Source organism: Lygodium microphyllum, chromosome 7, assembly GCF_053477565.2.
Source record: "Lygodium microphyllum isolate KBCC chromosome 7, Lygodium_microphyllum_v1.1.10, whole genome shotgun sequence".
Taxonomy (NCBI): domain Eukaryota; kingdom Viridiplantae; phylum Streptophyta; class Polypodiopsida; order Schizaeales; family Lygodiaceae; genus Lygodium; species Lygodium microphyllum.
Genome location: NC_141141.1, coordinates 153,180,416 through 153,200,448, shown reverse-complemented (window position 1 = coordinate 153,200,448; position 20,033 = coordinate 153,180,416). Strand labels below are relative to the sequence as shown.

At 40.7% G+C, this 20,033-nt stretch overlaps 1 protein-coding gene across 1 annotated transcript; it reads right to left on the bottom strand.

The window, feature by feature from the left end:
* Window positions 1-1,082: 1,082 nt before the first annotated feature.
* LOC148034097 (nudix hydrolase 11-like) lies at window positions 1,083-16,536 on the bottom strand. Its single transcript, XM_087682096.1, has 4 exons — window positions 15,890-16,536; window positions 3,188-3,330; window positions 2,945-3,064; window positions 1,083-1,550 (listed from the first exon to the last, which is right to left on the bottom strand). The coding sequence occupies exons 1-4, from the start codon at window positions 16,335-16,337 to the stop codon at window positions 1,341-1,343; spliced, it is 921 nt and encodes a 306-aa protein (XP_087538222.1). The 5' UTR covers window positions 16,338-16,536; the 3' UTR covers window positions 1,083-1,340.
* Between the last annotated feature and the right edge of the window lie 3,497 nt (window positions 16,537-20,033).

Sequence of the window (20,033 nt, the reverse complement as noted above, 5' to 3'; positions counted from 1 at the left end):
ATCAATGGCCATGGCTAAAAATTAATGGTGTATTCCATATGTTGCTTGATAAGGATAAGTTGGATGGAATTAGCTATCTGCTATTGGGGGAAAGGGGGAAGAGGGGGGTTTCTAAGTGAAGGGCTTTAATCACAAGGATTCAATAAGAAGAGCCACAGAGGAGAGAAAATATCTCTAAAAGAAAAAATGTATTCTACAATAGAAAGATAAGAATATCAAAAACCCAACTATAAAAGAGTCTTTGATTCAAATCTTTTATAGTATACAAGAATCTAATTCAAATAAGTTTAAGACAATGGCTCAAGATAATTTCTCTAAAATGATAGCCCAACCTAAGACAATAGCTCAAAAATACCATGTATGTATCAATCCAATTATTATATACATGATCCAAAATCAACACATTAAGCCCTTCGCCAAGAACAAGACACATATATGCATAGATTTAATTTATGACAAAGTAGGCCACAAAAATCTAAAAGCTCTATGTTGGAGGTGTTAGAAGACACTCATTTTAGCCTAAAATAAACCCTTGCATCAAGACCTTCAATGTTTTAGTCCCATTTTGGTCCTTCATTAATTACTACCTCTCTATTCTTTTGCAACATTTTTTAACGATGGTTTAGAATCCAAATTTTCACATTATCCACCCTGAAGCAAGCCCTTGTGATTACACCACATTCTTCAACTGAGGGGTAAGTGGCTGAATTATGGCTATCCTAGTGTTCCCTATCCAATCATCATAAGAACGCCTTGATATTGATAGTAAAAGGTCTTTCTAATAATGCATATGTATTGGTGGATTAGTTGTTCTAAATCGTCAAAAATGTGTAGGTTTATTGAAGGATAGAGGATGAAGTTGCAAATAAAGAAGCTTAAACTCTACTTAAACACGTAAACCACCCCCAAAGGTCACACCTCACATTCCAAAAGCAGTCAAGGGCAACCTGTGAGAGCACACACTCAAGAGTGCTTTCTCAAGTGCAATGAAAGCAAATATCCTAAGATTATTTGAAACTACGTGGATATTTCGATATGAATATTTTATGAACCATTGAATGAGGATCCAAAAAGCATACTGAACATGTTTTCATAAATATTCCTTGAAACTCTTAACAATTTGATTATGAACTATACCATATTCCATGCACTCAATGTTGTTTACCAATTGGATTTGAGCGATTTTAAAGAGTTCTCCTCTTCATTCACAGGGGACCGCAATATTTTCCCAACAAAAAGGTGCATTTGAGTATCTTTGCATATAAATCCAATTACAAGGCAATTGCCTTATTTACCTCAATTCGTCAAGCTTGCATCAACTTCGCTGAACTGAACCACAATCAAGCCACAATATGGTTTGTGATAGGAAGAAATTCCGGTGACTCAGTAAACTCTGGTGCACGTTGATAGATTACCGATGCACAGCGAATTAACATGGCAGCCGTTAATCCCCAAATGAGGTACTTCTCATGGTTGTGTTCGAAATCAAAGTAATGCACACGGTATTCAAAGCCCATCCATTCTCTCTCCTCACTGCGATGCTTTTCATCCTGTCAAACACAACACTTACAAATCTCCAATCAACACTACTTCAGTACCATCGTGTGGAGACTCTCACACACCAAACAAGCAAGAGGAAGAAAAATGTTACATCATCATACATAACACATGTTTAAGGTCAGGAATGTTCTTGACATGCTCATTTATGTCAGCATTGGTATACACTGGAATCATTTAAGGGCTATACGTAGTGTTGGGCATGTCTGGAAGTGGGAAAGAGATGACACCATGCCTGCTTACCAAAGACCCCGACAATTGGCCTTAACCACCCCACCTGACCAAATACCTGCGTATTAGACTGTCTTGTCAACAAAGTTAGCTGCTTCTGTTGTTCTAATTGGCCCAGTGCTTGCTGTCAAAAATAAATGGCACACAGGAGGTGGAAATACCAACAAGCATACAGAGGTGTAGCAGGGTCCAAATATTCTACTGACATCCAAGATGGAGTATAAGATGTACATAGAATCTAAGGAAGGAGCAAACTAAGAAATTTGAGCATCTGATTCAAGAGAGACAGATGATTTGCCAAATTAAGCAGAATATCAAAGGATGTTGTTCACGTCTACATGTCTCACACCTCACATTTTAAACAGCGTGGACTCCAGAATTTAAGCATCCATGCTGCCACCTCTGACTCATTGCCTCGATCATGAGACTCTGCAGCCCTTGTTTTTAGTTGTGTCCTACCTTCAACTGTCTTTACCTAAATCCTAATTGTTAAAAGTATCAGCCGTCTGTGCACATGTCAAAGCAACAAAAGGAAGGACAGACAAAGCACTGGTAAATTTTTAAAATTTAAGTTGCTTCCACTTGCCAAGGAGACACTGCTGCGGGCCTGAGGTTACAACAGGCTGTCCATTCGTAAGGAAGAGTAGTTAGTAGGGTATTCAGATTTAATCACCTCTCATACAAAAATCAGGCTTATGATGTACCAGCCAAGTAATCGTTCCCAGCTGATCAGTTTCAGATGCAGTCAGTCAAATCTAGAATGGATACTCTGTGCACATGTCAAAGCAACAAAAGGAAGGACAGACAAAGCACTGGTAAATTTTTAAAATTTAAGTTGCTTCCACTTGCCAAGGAGACACTGCTGCGGGCCTGAGGTTGTACAGGCTGTCCATTCGTAAGGAAGAGTAGTTAGTAGGGTATTCAGATTTAATCACCTCTCATACAAAAATCAGGCTTATGATGTACCAGCCAAGTAATCGTTCCCAGCTGATCAGTTTCAGATGCAGTCAGTCAAATCTAGAATGGATACTCTTGCAAGTGCCGACGAGAACAATCGAACAGATTTACCAGTCCCCCTACTCCCTCAACCAAAAACTACATTAATTCAATAAACTGCAAGACATAACCATTCAGAAGAAAAGAGTTCCATGTTTACCTTGAGAAACATCCTAAGTGGTACATCAAAAACAGCATCCACCTCACTTGGATTCAGAGTCAGCTTCAACTTTCTTCTGTCAGGCAGCAAAGCCACCACTGGTGTGACTCTCAAAAGGTGCTGGCATGGGAAACAATACACTCATCAGTCTCTTCAAGAAGGTTGAGACATGACCAAGCAATTTTCACATTTTCAAACCATTGCATTAAGGCTTTGCTACAAGTTCAACAGGACCCAACTCACCTTAGACAAAAAGGGCTCAAGGTATGCCACAATTCTAACTATAGATGGATCCAAACCAATCTCTTCTTGAGCTTCTCGTAGAGCAGTGGCTGCGTTATTTGCATCATCCTTATCCCTCTTCCCACCAGGAAAAGCAACTTCACCTATATGTGTTGTAGTTGGTTGATTAATGAGCAATAACATAAAGCCATTCACAAAATAGACACCTCCAACAACTTGCAATCAAAATTCCAATACCAATATCAAATTGTTACTCATGCAGCAAAACACACACGCTCAAACTTCTTTCTGAAGATCAGAGATGGAATCACAGGCATTGTAGACTACAAAATGAGTGGGTTATCAATTAGCAGAACCAGGACTTTGTCTGCTGTGATGCTATCTCCAGCTGTTGTACATTTTGGAAGGAAGAAAAGAAGAGTACCTTCACTCAATTGTTGATGTATCAACAATTCTATCAAACATTAGACCCCTATATTCACAACTTAGAGAAAGATAAGAGAACCCAAAGGCAGAAGTGATCCTCCCATGTCATTACATAGGAGTAATATGGATGTATACAAGGGCAAAAGCTGCCAACAACAGATCTACACTGCACTGTAGCCCCAGATCCACTCCACACAGGTCCCCATGTCAATGACCTATCCCCAAAGCTAGGAGCATGTCAAGCGTGAAGAAATCATTTGGCTTCCTTGAAGGGTGAGCTCTTAACAAAAAACTTCTGCTGCCATATGTGTTGCCTTCACTTGCAACATGAGTTCCATTTTCCAACTAGAGCTAGCACATCAATTTATGTCAACCAGTCTGCCACTGATTTTTAAAAAATTTATGGGTCCATCCTTCTATCCTAAAGCACATTCACATGCTCATCACCTTGTGTTGTGCTCAGATGGTTGGCATACAAGCAGATTCTTGCTTTCATCATCGCTAATTTGGAGGTTTGAGTTTCAACTTGAGAGAATCTATTTGGATTTTGTCCATAACCAAACAGCTCTCAGGAGCTCATCTAGGCTTCAGTTTAGAGTCCTCTGTCTGGGAGGGCAAACTTTCTTTGACTCAAATACTCTCTACTTCAATGGACGTTTCAACTTGAAATTGGCTCAAAGTGGAGGTTTCAGCTTGGAGTTTGAAATGGAACCAGTGCATGCTGCTTCATAGAAAATGCTCCCTCGATGGCTTCATGCATTGACATGGAGATGTGGTTTCTTATTCATAAGGGTCTTTAGTGACCTTGTCAAGGTTGCACATAGGACTTCAGAGGGAGATTGTCATGTTAATTAACACAAGGGTAATCAATGTGACATTTGTTAGCTTTCCTATTTTAGTCTATCTGTCATCTCCTGGTTGTGAGCTCCGTCAGAGTCTGATGGAGAAATAGGAGCTGTGACTGAGTTTTCTGCGCATTTCTTCCCCCTCTGCATATTTCACTATGCATTTCATAGGTTTGTCAGGCATTTCAGAATCTGTGCTGCCCTGCCAGTCAGTTTCCAGCCCCTACCAATTTGCGACTGCTTCAAGACTACCACATCAGTGTTTGCCCAGTTTTTTAGTGCAGTCGGACTGCATATTCTGCAGTTGGCCTAGTCAAGGGCAGGTCAGCCAGTTTTGGAGGTTTCAGCCATATATAGCTGGCACACTGGCTGGGTAGATCATTCAGTTTTCTGTCTCACAGGTGCTCCATCAGGTGGCTGCAGTCTTCTCCATCTCCGTTGTGGACAGCAGGCTGCATACTCTCCGTCTCTATCACCGTCACCGTCATCACCATCACCATCAAAGGTGTAGTAATCATTATTCAGCTGGATCTAGTGACCTCACTGTCAATTGATCCCTTGGGCTGCATGCAGTATTAGGTTTATTAGCTTCATCCTTGTGTGTGAACACAAATTATGTGTAAATGTGTGTGTTTAGGTGTGAACACCTTTTACACCACTTAGCATTAAATAAGGGTCAAACGTGTAGGTGGATACCTCAACCTATATATTTAGGCTCTATCACTTGTACTTTCATCCCACTCATCAACAACTATCACATCAATCTATTCAACTTGTTGTGTACTTGCAAGAGCTCTCTCTCTCTCTCTCTCTTTGGTTGGCCTGACGAGCTCTCTCTCTCTCTCTCTCTCTCTCTCTCTCTCTCTCTATATATATATATATATATATATATATGTGTGTGTGTGTGTGTGTGTGTGTGTGTGTGTGTGTGTGCACATATCATGGAGCTTCACCCTCCATAGCTTGCTAGTCCATCTTCATGAGCTCCATACCCAGCAGTGGTATCAACGCGGGTCTTATCTGTCCAACAAAAGTCAAAGCAACAGCTTGATTCCACATTGAAGAAGAAGGAGAAGGTTTGCAATCCACAGTTGTTGCTACAACGCCTATCCATCCCGATTGCATGCATCACTTCTACCTCACACGTGCCACAACTACTGCTTGCCCAATGCCTAGGCATTATTCCCCTATCTACTCGTTCAGCCGAACAATCTATCGACGCTTCTACATCCACGTATGCCTATCATAAAATCGGCAACGTAAAGGCGTGTTGCAAGTGTGCCGCCATGTCACAATCATCTTGCACCCATGTGTGTCTGATATGCACCATACTTGCTCTACCACACCTTAATCATCATCAGTCCATCAACCAAAAATGAGGTTTTGATTAAAACCTTAAATTAATTGAACCTTTAAAATTATTAAGAAACAATTCACAAGAAATTGGGAATTAGAAGTCACCAAGATGAAGACGACAGCTACCGATGGCCATTGCAAAAGCTAGAGATAAGGGCAATAGCAGACTGGAATGAAACACAAGTTTGAAGAGTTGCTAGACTGATTGGCACCAATAGAGGATCACCACTACAACAGCTAGATGAAGCACCTGATGGATGGAGGCTCAGATGAACTAGGATAAGCTGCAAAACAAGGGATGGCACGAGGATACAAGTCACCTAGCAAACTATTTATTGATAAGCAACCAACCAAAAATAAGGGTGTTTGCTTATGGAACACTGAAACGCACTAAGTGCATTTGAGTTTTGGGCTTGTTTAATGAGCTAATGAAGGTTTTATGTGTATGCATCTTTTTTAGCTTAACATACCCACTCACAACCAAAACTAGAACAAGAAAGGGACTACCAAAGTAGCTCATCCAATGTAAAAGAGACTACTAGTGTAGCTCGTCTAGTGTATAGCCGGAGACATCCCACCACAATGCAGCCAAGGCATTAGTCAATGGGTGCACATCGAATGTTGATGTCAAAGGCGAAGGAGAATCTAATGTCGAACTTTATGTGGTGCCAAAAACCAAGAAGAAATGGAGTTTAATAATGAAGATAGATCACACACCTCTTAGCCAGAAGAGCCAAAGGAGAATCGGCCATCCAATATATAGAACATGCTCACACTCGACCTCGAGGAACGTCTCTTGTGTTGACCAAGTGGCATAGGCAAGTTCAAACCTCAACCTTGGAAAAGGGCACAATGCTAGATAAGAATGGCCAAGATAGCAGTCCATAATGCAAATGGGCCTAATGGATGAAGAGGGAAGACCTAATACTCCCCAACTAGAAGAGTGGGGAAAGAGTTAACCACCAAGGCAGTCACGGCCAACCCATACTCCATCTCGAGAGATGGCTCCAATATTGACCAAAGATTGTAGGCACAACCACCAAACTAGCAGTCCACCTAGCATTAAAAAAAAGAAACAAGCCAGTAGTGTAGTAAATGCTAAAAACACCTTAACTAAAAGGAAAGAAAGATGGATGCCAAGACAAGGAAAAAAATTGTGCAAGACCCGATCTCAGGAGAGAAAATACTATCTTTGTCTCCATGCTATTGGAGATGAGACTCATCAAGGCAAGCATCAAAGAACTAAGCCTTTAGCCTAGTTAGGACTGGTAAATACATGCAATGTTAATCATGAATTGACGTACAAAACCTAGCATGAAAGGATCAGAAAAGAAACCTATATACCAAATGTTCGATATTGAGATACTTTCAATATTGTGCTAAAGTGAAGAATAAAGCCGAGTGAGTGTAGATGTAGTGGAAGTAAATAAAAAGTGAGTATAGTGTATAGCAGAAGACTTTAAAAACACTAAAGTATGGCTAAACCTAAAGTATCCTAACAAAAATGTACCTAGCCTAAGGTTCCTAGGGATGACTTAGAACTCCTAAAGAAACTAGCCTAAGGATAGGTAAGAGTAGGTAATAACCAAAGGAGTCAAATAAGTTATAAGGTACTGACTAGAGGGGATCAATGATCCACCACACCAAGGGCCAATTACTAATGAACACAGATACCAAGGGGTGGAGAAACTATGCTTATCCCCTCTTAATAACCTTGGAGTGACACTACCAATGCCAAAAGGGGCGAGCTAAGGTTGGTTTGGGAATTGGTTATGGATTCATCATCGGTGTGGATAGAATACCTAGAGTTAGGGATGGTGTGATTTTAGGTGTGGGTCTAATACCCGGGCCTTTAAGCAATAATTGTCATGTACATGGCCAGGTTTTTGGCAAAATATACAAAACCTATTCTTTTTAGGCAAGTAATGCCAAAAGAGTCTTTGTGATAGTTGGACTATACCGCTCCCTTTTTACTTCAATGAAGGACACTAAGCATCAGAATGGGAACATGGTCCATGTTTAGGACCAATCAAGGTGGATGGGACTGAGTCTTATTGTCTAGGTAATTCCTTTCCACTCCCTATTTCCTTTGATGGAGAAAACTCATCAATACAAGAGAGGAATCCGTCCTTTTGAGAAATAGAGGGTGGTACACTATGCAAGAGGGGGAATTCCCATACCACCATGTTGGTAGTCATGTTTGTCATGATTGCCAACATCTCCTGCCTATGAACCTCACTCTAAGTCAGACAGGGATATTAGGAGCTCTAACATCCAATCTATCACATGTTTTGATGGAGGAGGCAACTCTTTCAAGAGCATGCATGTCTTTTCCAGCCAGTTTAGATGTGTTCACATTGTGTAGTGCAAGATTTCAGCTGTTTTCCTGGGCAGCCAGCCTAGACATCAGCGATTTTGCTCAAGTTGGCCACAGTTTATGCCACATCAGTATTTTTGTCCCTTGTCAGGACAGGTTGGCCAGTTTGCTGACTGCATCATTTTATTATGCAGCTGTTGATCGGTCAGTTTCAGCCACTTTTGGCTATTTATAGCTGTCCTCCACTTGGGACAGATTAATATTTTCTTCCTCCTACAGGTTTTCAGCCAGATTGCAGTGTTGTTCTCCATCTTTGGCAAGGATTGTGCCCTCATTGACACTTCAGGCTGCATGTAGGGACTGATTAGTCCATCATTGTATTCAGCATTCTTTCCAACTTCAGTGCAGATTTCTCTTTCATCCTTGCTGTCTTCTCTCTTATCCTTTGCAGCAAATTTTGAAACTAGCCTTCCTCCTTGGATAGGGTGCTAATGACCTCATTAATCAACAATTACAACACGCATAAGATCCACATAAACTAGAAACGCACACTTTAACACTTTAATATTGGACAATGGACCACCTATTGGGCCCAAAACTAGCACCCGTTGTGGTATTTCGTCAGCCTTTATTGCAAATAGATGGAGCAAACTAAGATTATCTAATCTCCTCTGCTAATCCAAGTGCCTCTTGCTGTCAAAACTAACCAGCAAGCCTTCAAACCAATTTTCCCCTTCGTTTGATTAGGGACTGGCCTTCACCCTACTCCTTGTATTGAAAGACATTTTTAAGCCCCAAATCTAATATGGGCTGGCTGGCCTCTTGAATCTCCTTGAAATTCTTTAATTTCAATTGCTAGATTTTAAGTTCTAGGCCCCGAATTCCGAGCATGCATCCTGAGGGGTTGTCAAACCCTAATTTCTCCTATAAATTAGAGTCTACAACAAAAATTTTCCAATATCTCCACCTCCGGTGACTCAAATGGCTGGATTTTGTTGAGATAACTTGAGAACCAAGGCATTGTAATGCATAAACTGAGCATAAATAACACCTCATAGAAATGATGTACCACATGATAGTCATGAAAAGCATACATCAGCAATAACCACATGTAATTTACGCAATTGTACTTCTTTTGCATCACATGCAAATGTACATTGCATACCATCCATGTATTCCATACATGCCTTGCAAATTTACATCATATCCAAAAGTACATTCCGTGTATTCCATACATGCTAACAACCTTGCAAATGTATAGCTTCAAAACCTAGATGCAAACCATACACATCTGTATACCAACTCACAGTAACTAGTATACTAAATAGTGATCCCAATAGCAAAAATATTAACAACATATAGTACCCTGGATGTAAACCAAGTACATCCGAGATCCACTACATATCTAAGTTTTCCATCACTAGGATAGTGGACATGCAACCTCCACCTTGAGCATTAAACAATACTCTAAACCTTCTATGCTCTATCGAGTCTGAAAGAGCTCAGTCCAAAGTCAGGTCTACCTAAAATACATAGAGGTAAAGTGCAACATTAAGGATGATTTGCTAGGTCACCCTTCTCCATCCAATTGCATTTTTTCATGTGAAACAATGTTGAAGCTCACCATGAAGCACATGGAAACTTTATCTCTAACTTTGCTTGCCTTGAAACCTCCACTAGGTTCTAGGCCTTTGTCTCTCTAGAGCATGGAGATTCTTCGTACACTCACATTCCTTCAATTCTATCTTAACCAACATGAAACCTCACATCCAATTGATTAGCCCCTCATGTATGCATGACATGCTAGGAGCACCAGATGCGTTAGGAAACATTCCTATTTGGATACTTTGGAATATTGCAATATGAGTGTGCATGGGAGTTTATATACTACCAGCTACATCAAGATACTTTTTTTTATACATTGCATATATTAATGGCCGTGTTTTGCTCATGACCAATACGATATGAAGCATTTGCATGAGTCCCCAAACACAATGGGCTGCATATATGCATTGCCAAACCAATATCATGCCAACATTGCTATACATGGGGTTATGTATATTACCAGCCATACCCAAATACATTAGGCCTTGCATCACACATTAGTTGTTGCATACCATAAGTAGTTGTGCCATACATCCCCGTATGCAGTCCCACACCCACTATAGCATGGAAACTAGTGCCACCACAAAAATACCCTAGCTGTCCCATTATTGGATGCATGCCCTGCTATCCAACAAGCATTGGATTAGCACTTCCAAGTTGGCCTTGCATATGCATCAATCACCCCATTGGCACCATTTGCTTATGCTCATTACTCACATTTGGAATATCATGTTGTTGGATCAGCTCTTCCTTCGATGAATCTTGTTGTCCCGAAGCTCTTGAAGACAATTTCTCTTCTTGCCTTTGCCGCCCTCCTTTAAGGGGTTCAAAAAGCACATAAACTAAGGATCATTTGCGAATTGCACAAACGTTTCAGCTGCTATCCTCAGTTGATCTTTCGGTGCATCTTGCTGTCCCAAAGCTCTTGAAGACAATTTCTCTTCTTGTCTTTGCTACCCTCCCTTAAGCGGTTCAAAAAGCACATGAACTAAGGATCATTTGCAAATTACACAAAAATTTCAGCTGCTGTCCTCAACTAATCTTTAAACTGGTCATCAAATTCCTCATTCTCTTGCTGGTCATTATCTTCAAGTGACCTAGAAGGACCCTCATTTTGGTCTAAACCAATAGTATCAACTTGCTGCTCATGTTGTGTACTTGTTCAAGATCAAGCATCGCATTTCCCCCAACACTTCGTAAATTTTTAGTTTGAGAGACGTCACCCCTGCTTGATCCCATCTCACTATCTAAAGACATTCTTGTTGTAGTGCTCACCTAATAGTGTCTAGGGTCACATAGTTTGGATTTGAAGAAAGCTTCTCAAGCTTCCAATACATCATCTAGTTTGTTTCCTACCAGCTTAACAAGCTGTATTTCAAAAAGAGCTGGACAGGGTCAGCATACTGCACAAAAGCTAATTTGACCTGTGGATGTATTGAAATCCACCACTGTTTTAAGCCACCAACAAAGCACAATAGCTAATTTGACCTGTGGATGTATTGAAATCCACCACTGTTTTAAGCCACCAACAAAGCACAATAGCTAATTTGGCCTATGGATGTATTGAAATCCACCACTGTTTTAAGCCACCAACAAAGCCATGCGTCATGGCATTGAGAATGTCAATTCGATTAGTTTGGGGCTTATCAAGGTTTGTTTGACCCGCATATGCATACATCATATATATAAGAAGTTTAATCTCTTCAGAAGATTTTCCATCTATTGACCCGATAGGAAATGAACCTACCTTTTTTGGAACTCCTATCTTCTTATAAAAATTTGTGTAAGAAGATTTAGCATAGGGGATAGTACTGACCTTGGGCTTGAATCTTGATTAAGGAGTTATTTCCTACGCAAACTCTCTCGACTGTAGAGACTCGCGAAATGAGAATGACCTCTATAGGAGTCATTTTATGAGTGACTCCACTATCCACAAGCCAAACAAGAGAGGATGTGCTTGGATGTGACAAGTAGGCTTCTATAGTCACCTCGTCAAGAGGCAACTCGCAAAATCGTATTCAATGTCTCTAAGGAGACGATGTGGGCCTCTGCAAACCAATCAGGCAAACCCTCTCGAGTTGAGTAGTTCGTCAACTATAATGGTTGACCGGTAGCAATGTGGGTCTAACCTCACCACTACCCCTGTTGAGCGTTACTACCACCCTGCTTCCCCTACTGTGGATTACCCGATTAGGATACAAGGATCTAAATTTTGGAGTTTGGCTTATGTCATCCAGGTTTGAGGGTGGATTGCATGGTTTCTTGGGATTCTCTAGCCTTGTTTTGATTTGGATTTTGATTTGAATTTTGTTTGCCCTTGCCTAGTTGCCCCTTTCTGAGAAGATGCAAAAAGAACCCACTCTCTCAACAACGTGTTATAAAACTAATCGAACAATCATACGTAATGCAATAGCTGACACTCAAAACTCATAAAATGTGGGCATTTGAAGCTATGAGATCACCTGCTGCACAAAATGGAAATATTTTCTTAGCAACTTGTTAAGGAATACTGTAACCTGATCATCAAAGGACTTAGGAGTCCCAGTGGTTGAGGACTCAGCAAGGAGACACCGATACTCAGCCAACTTGACTTTCAAGCCATTCTTCTCTATGATTTTAAAATTTTGCAGCTCATGATTCAAATTGGTGCCACAAGTCCTATCTTGAGCCGCTTAGCAATCAATCAAGTGTATCCAATGCTCAAATACTAAGTCAAAATACTGAAGCTAAGAGTGAAACTCAAGTAATAAGCCCTGCATAAGCTCAACAGTAGCAGAGGCGTTACGAGCTTTCTAGAAGTATAGGACCTCATATGGAACAAGTGCATGATCAAGTTGGGGTTCCAACCCTTCCACTAAATCCCATAGGTTCTAAGAGTCTTAGACATGCTTCATTAAATTTGACCAAGTGGTGTAGTTTGACCCGTTCAAGCGACTCTTATCATTAAAAGCATGTTTGGCGAATGAGGAGCTAGAACCATCAGGTGTCTCTAAAGATGAATAGGTGGGATAGGGTGGATAAGAAGGAGAAGGAGGTAATTGTGGATAAGCAAAAATAGCCTATTGATATCCAATGAGTGCCGTACGCAGATACCAAAACTGCCATAGTTCCATTCAGTACCGAAGGTGGAGATGAAGGTGGAGGTATTGGGACATGATAGCCCTATCCAAATGTCTACTAGGGCACAACATAATGCCAGGATGATCCCCTAGTAAGGCCATAAAGGTAAATTGCGATACCAAATGATCCACACTCGTGTATGTCTAGGATGCACTTCTAGAGGGATAACCCAAAAGAGTGTATGTGGGAGTTAACACAAGTACACCCAAAAATGGGTATGTCAAGATCCTAAAGACTGTGTCTAAGTGTACAGGACCCCCGGTATAGTATGTGGTGGTAAATGTGGTTTACTTAATGGGAGTGGAAAGGAAGGTGCAACAAAAGATGAGGCAAGAATGGCTGGGAACCCAAATGGATGAGTGATAAATATTGTTATGGAAAATATAATTGGCTTCTTTTGTCCATTAAATGCATTGGATGAAGATGCACCTACTCCATATTGACCATGAGAACCAAAATTATTTGAAGGGAAAGAAAGGGAAGAAATACTTACAAGTTCTTCTTTCGACTTCTTACCTAGTTTTTAGTTCATTAAAAAATACACAACTTAGAAACCAAAGGTTATTTTGAAAAGCCTCTTCTTGATGAGCATTCCCTAATCCAACAAAAAATACAAAATCAATTGGCATGGAATTTGACATAATAGGGTTTATACCTCGCATTGGAGAAAATAAGTATTGTGAAAATGGAGTGTAATCCGAGTCAAGTTCCACTTGTGAATGGCCAGTCCATAGTGAAGATTCCAAAGGTCTTACAAGATCATTAGTTCTATACACCGAATCTAAAGGAGATAACTCAACCTTCCCTTCAAGCTTCTACTAAGCCTTGCATAAGGATGAGATCATTCTCAGCGGCGAAAATTTTGATATGGGCTTTGGACGCCATGGTAGTCCAATGGTTCTCCACCCATGTCAAATTGGATAGTAGTAAGCTGGGAGGCCCGCTCCTGATCATTTCTTTCCATATTTGATTGTGGAGACTAGGACAATAGTGAGAGTGCAATCGCAGTCATCTAATTCTTTTATTGTTCCAACTCCTACAGATGAGCTTTTTTTATCAAAGGCAAAGGTTTCTTAAAGGGTATCTAGCTCTGAAACCATGTGAAGAAATGCTCTAAACATAGAAAACTCAAAACCAATCATATAACAAAGCACAAATCGATAACACAGAACACGATTAGGATTAGGATAATTCAAAGACAATTAACACAATGAATAATGAAGTGAATAACTAATGAATATATGATACTCATTCAGCAAACACACTATGCATTGAATACTGAACCTCGAATTCTTATATCTCTAGGATTAAGGCAAAGATCATGAGCTGGAGAGTGTGTCATATTCTGAAACAGATCCCAAAACACAGCATGGCAACCTCCGTATGTCGAACACTAGCAATCGTAGTCAAAGGTTGAATCTGATGTATAGAGGCAGTGAGAAGAAAAAATGACTAAAATCGCAGCTACCTAAGGAGAGAGAAAAACTCGGTGACAATTGGAGACTATAGGCAATCGTGCAAGAAGTATAGGCGACAACTAGAGGGGAGAGAAACTTGGCAAACCCAAATGTCTGATAGGTGGTGACAATGTGATTGATGGCAACAGCTCCAGTTGATGACATCAATAATAAACACAAGCTCAAAGTGCAAGCAGCAGCTCCAGGGTAGCACAAGCAGCAACTCCAAGATGCAGGCGGCAACCAACAAGTGGAGTTGGAGACTGGAATCAGGTGCCAGATGATAGGATATAGCAAGGGGAAGATCTAACCACTCGTGTTCTCCACAAACAAGGTGTGGGCAATAGAGATACATCTCTTGAGACCTGCGAAAACGAGATTAAGGAACAGTGGTGGACTACATACCTATTTATAAAAAGTTTGGGGCACCCAAATTAGGGTTTGGTATGTGGGACACAGTAACTCTCTAGGATCACGTTTCTTTTTAAAATAATAAGGTTTCTTCATTAATTAAGCATGTTTTGAGACTGTTTAAGTCACGTTAATGCACTTTTAGCTCGACAAACCCTTCCAAAGTTTGGGGACTTACTTATGGGACATAGAAACTTTGTGGCATTTTGAGTTTTGGGGCTGTTTAAAATGAGCTAATTAAGATTTTAACTGAAATACACCTATTTAGATTAAAAGATTAACATCACTATATTCAGAATTAGAGCTATAGATATAGATACCTTACATTAAACAAAGCTTACTTTTTTATCTATTCGCCATACAAAGTCTTTTTACGTCACATTAACTCATGTGACAGAGTTTTATCAGTCACATTGGTGGGTGTACTCTCTATATGCTTTTGCGGCTATCTTTAAAGATGAGCATATTTTTGTGGCTCTACCACATCCCTAAGATATTTTTCTGATTGACCCATGAGATGTAGGTGTTTGACATGTTTTTTTCATACACACTTTGTGTTTTCCCTGCAAACGCAACCTATACTGGATGTACTGCATCTATGCTTCAAGTATTGCAGATAAGTTCATGTTTTGAAAATAGTCTATTCCAATTTCCATAAATTTTGCTTCTATCGCATTTACTGCTATTGTGGCACACATTCCTTTATTTTCTGCTGCTGTCTGTACACTGTACTGCTAACACAGCCTTGACAGAAGCTTGCAGGTTTAACAGGCAGCAGTGACATGCATAAAATCAAATTCTTGCACTTGCAAAGGATTCAAGTGAGAAGTTGCATGCAGAAGATGTAGGTTGCACCAATTTTCAATTTGATTGTGCGATTGAAGCAATAGAGATTGCCTTTTTCTAGTTGCAAACGAGAGCAGAAGGAGCCAGACTCCATCCAATTTAAGCTTGAGCTGGCAAGCGATTGAAACAGGACATCCATACATATGGAATACAGTAGCACACTTTCGTGCCCAAAGATACCCATTGTAACAAGCTAGGTGAAAGAATAAGTGGAGATGAATGGCAATTTAATGAAATGGTGGAGGAATGGTTACACTCTTCAAAATCTGATTGCATGTGATAAAGAAATAAACAACGTGATGGGGGACACAGTAAACACCTGAATGTGATGATAACGATTTTGCCCTTCTTGTCAAGATAACTCGCAATTCGCCTTCTTCATCCTGAAAAAGGCACACAAGAACTGCCGCTTTCTTCTTTCCTACTTCTGGAGGCAAGCCATTGATATGTTTTGTAGATTTCTGGGAAAGTCCGACGCTGGACGACGAGCCACCTGCACTCTCTTCATCCTCCTCGTCGCCAAGGAAGTTGCTCCGGGGCTTGTACGACCGCAGCTGCTCGGCCAACTCACGGAACTTGGCCGTACCCCACTCCTCTTGATCTAGAAATGCTGATGAACCACATGAGGACATGCTGAGCTGAGGTGCAAGGGCCACAGGCTCGCTCTGCAGATGCCTTGCTGGCTCTTTGATTGGCGAGCAACGACAGACGAACTGATGATCACAGCAACCACCTCTGCCCCAGCTGGACGAGCTTCTATACACCATAGCCAGCCTGTACGGAAAGGTCTCGGCCTTTACCGATACTTGTGTGTTGGTTTCTGATGGGCCTATCACAGAAGCCCTGTGCGGCGCTTGATGTGCTCTGAGAAAATTCAGCACAGGGTGGACATCAGCGATTCATCGTCGAGTAGGTGGAGAGGCTTATTGATGGAAATGCAAGGTGAAAAAGAGCAATAATGTTGAAGGAAGGTTATACACAAATAATATAAACTCATTGACGTGGAAAGCAGCGGCCTCTGTTTTGCCTTTTTACCACTCCACGAAGTATGAAAACCCACGTGGAGGACCTTTGTGACCAAAAGCGAACTAATTTTGGAAAGGGTGTCTCCCCTTTCGACATCTTTTAGAAAAGTAACCCAGGCACATGTATGTTGTTGAGCCTCGCCGGAGGTAGGGGCACATGTTCCTTCTTGATTCCCTCAAGCAACCTTCTTGAGACCTTTTCACAACTGGAATCTTGAGCTCATGAACAATACAAAATCTGTTACGCAAACATTTTCACAATTGTCGCAACAAGGCATGAACCGGTCATCTAGCAGCAATTGATCATTAATGAAATGGAGAGGGCACTAAAAACAGGGGAGATTACATTTCCTATACCCTAAATAACAAGGTGGAGAAAACAGCAAGAAACGAAACCGATAGCAAACGAGACCATGTGCAAATAGAACCCTGCAAGTATTTCCTCTATGTGAGGATAGGCTATTAGATGTCTTGATCAAACGGACTCTTGCCTACCTATATCCATGGGTGCATTCCATTAAGCGCAAGAGAGGTCTAGCAAGCAATGTTCGGTTTGCAATGGATAGGCTATTGGATGTCCTCATCAAACAGACTCTTACCTACTTGTATCCATGGGTGAATTCCATCATGCACAGGGGAGGTCCAACAAGCAATGGTCCATTTGCAACGGAGGGGCCCTCGTTTGTCCTCATTCAAAAAGGTAGCTAAAGTCGGGCAAATTCAATCACATGTGCCTTAGGTGAGAGAGAGAGAGAGAGAGAGTGGGTAAGAGCTACATTCTTACACACCAAATGGCGGCGGACACCCACTTTGTAAGTGTTAACCAATCAAATCAAAATACTTAGTGATTACACATCGAGAAAAAGTCCCCACCCGCCCTTAAAATAGTCTGAGACTTTCTTTACATACTAGGCATGGTCATTTAGATCAAAGTGGTGTAGTTGGCCTAGTGGTTAGAGCTAGTGGCTTGCAAGCTATTAATCATAGGTTCAAAGCTTGCCACTTGCAATGAATACTTTTGGGATAAAACTTAATAAAGTTGTTTGACCTCTCACTTGGGCACGCACTTGATCCGCGGGCAAGGAAGACCCCTGCCCAAATTTTGCAGGTCCAATCACACATTGATGCATCCATCATATGCTTCTTCATTTTGCAACGTGAATCGTCTGAGCTTATGTGTAAGAGGCCTTATTTAGGGGTTCATGTGTGCGCAGTTCTTTACACACCAAATAGCATTGGAATCCTCCTCCTCATTTGGCCACTAAGGAAGGCAACTAACTGAGTATTCGAGTGGGCAGTAGCTTGGACTTATGAGAACACAGTACATGAGTATAAGCGTATTATTTATGTTGTTTTAGACTAGGTATAGGGTAGAGGGCCCAACCATATAACTGACCCAAGAATGAAAGACATTGTAAACACTAGAAAGCAATGGTAACCCAATCATTGCATAGTTGTGGTTTTGTAATGATTTAAAAAGACATTCATGGCTGCTACTCATTCTCCCTTGATGGAGTTGTACTAGTGGTTTCATCTTGTGAAAGTTTAATGCTCCTCCATGTTCACATTTTGGCCCCACAATTCTTTCCACTAGATTTTGTTTCACATGAATCTATGACATTTTCATTTTAAGAAACTCAACCATCACACTTTAAAGTCTTCCTAAATCATCATGTCGGAAGGATAGTACAAATAATCTCCTATATATTATTTAAAGCTTTTGCCTTGGGGATTCTAAACTAACCAAAAGGTTCTCAATCCTATGTGGCACAAGGAGGAGAGGTTTGGCATTCAAGAATAAAGAAGGGTTTTTTTAAAAGGGTGACTAAATGATGAAAAGGCAAAAGGTGAGTCATTGAAAAGTAGTTAGTGGCTCTCTCTCTCTCTCTCTCTCTCTCTCTCCCTCTCTCTCTCTCTCTCTAGAGAGAGAGAAGAAAGGTTTGGTATTCAAGAAATAAAGAGGGGTTTCTTTTGAAGGGTGATATGATGATAAAAAGGGAAAAGGTGAGTTTTTGAAAGTTATTTGTGGCTCTCTCTCTCTCTCTCTCTCTCTCTCTCTCTCTCTCTCAAAGACTAGTTTCTCTTCTAAGGGTTAGGTCACACCCAACAATGTGGAGGGAGGGGGGTGAGATACACCTATTAACAATAGGGAGGTCACACTCAATGCTTGCAAGGCGAGTGGGGTTGTCCTTGGTGTGCAAATTAGATGCTGGATGTGTACGTAGTAAGCACCGGAAGGTTCCCAAGAACAAAGAACCCTACTTTAAACTCAAAAATCAAGAGAATAGACTTGCACGACATGAGGCAAAAAGACCAATTGGGTACAATCTCCCCCCATGCATTGTGTGAGCAAGGCATGTATTTATAAATTAATTCATCTCAAAGCTCAAAAATAGCCCAATTTTACAATAAGTATGCTTTAGCTTTTGTGTTTGCTTTTGTCCAAATAAAGAATAAAGCAGTTGGGAGGCCCAAGAGTTGGACTATGTCCAAATACAATATCCAATAATGAAATATTTAAACCGTGCGTCCATGCGCATACAAAATAATAAATATTTGTCTAGCGCTTCAATAAATAAGCGCGCCTAAATAAATATTAGCGCCACGCCTTTAATGATAAGGCGTGCGCCCTCAAAAATGATAATTCCTTCTAGGTAATTTGAATATACACTATCTCCCAGTGCTTCCCAACACCATCACCGCTTGCTCTACACATCAACTGAAGCATTCACAATTGTTTAAAAATAATAAAATTAAACTGATAAAAGTGAATACCTAGCAGTCTTTAGCTACAAAATAAATAAATAGGTTGTAACTCTGTCCTAACCTTAGTTTAATACGAGTGCACTCTAAACTCATAAACGTCCATTAATTTAAATATGTATTTTACGGAATCACCCACTGTGGAGTCACCCACGTGCACATTAAATTAACATGACACCCGAAAAGGACAGGCGTCCCCACCAACTTCTCGCACAAGGAATCCACCTTGTGTACGAGCCCCAGCAAATAAATATAGTTTTATGGAACCCATTGCAAAACCTCACGGAATCCACTGTGAAATAAAAACTTACGAAATCCACCATGGTCTCACAGAATCCACCGTGGAATATGCCTCCCGGCATCATACCCTCGGGGTGGGATAGCAATTGTCCTCAATTGCTATTAGCTCAATGTGGAGCAAGCAGTGAAGGATAAGCACTTAGGTCGCGAGTGTGCATCCATTGGGCCTCTTCAACATGATGATTTTTAAACTTAACTAAATATCTAGTGTATCTACGGCCAGTTCTAATGGTCATAAAGTCAGTGTCTAGAATAGTTTCGGGTTCAATGATTTTAGTTTCTTCTTCTAACAAAGGAGGGTTTTCATAGATAGGGTGAACATGTAAATGTCGTAACAAACTGATATGAAAAGTATTGTGGATTTTCCAGTGTTGG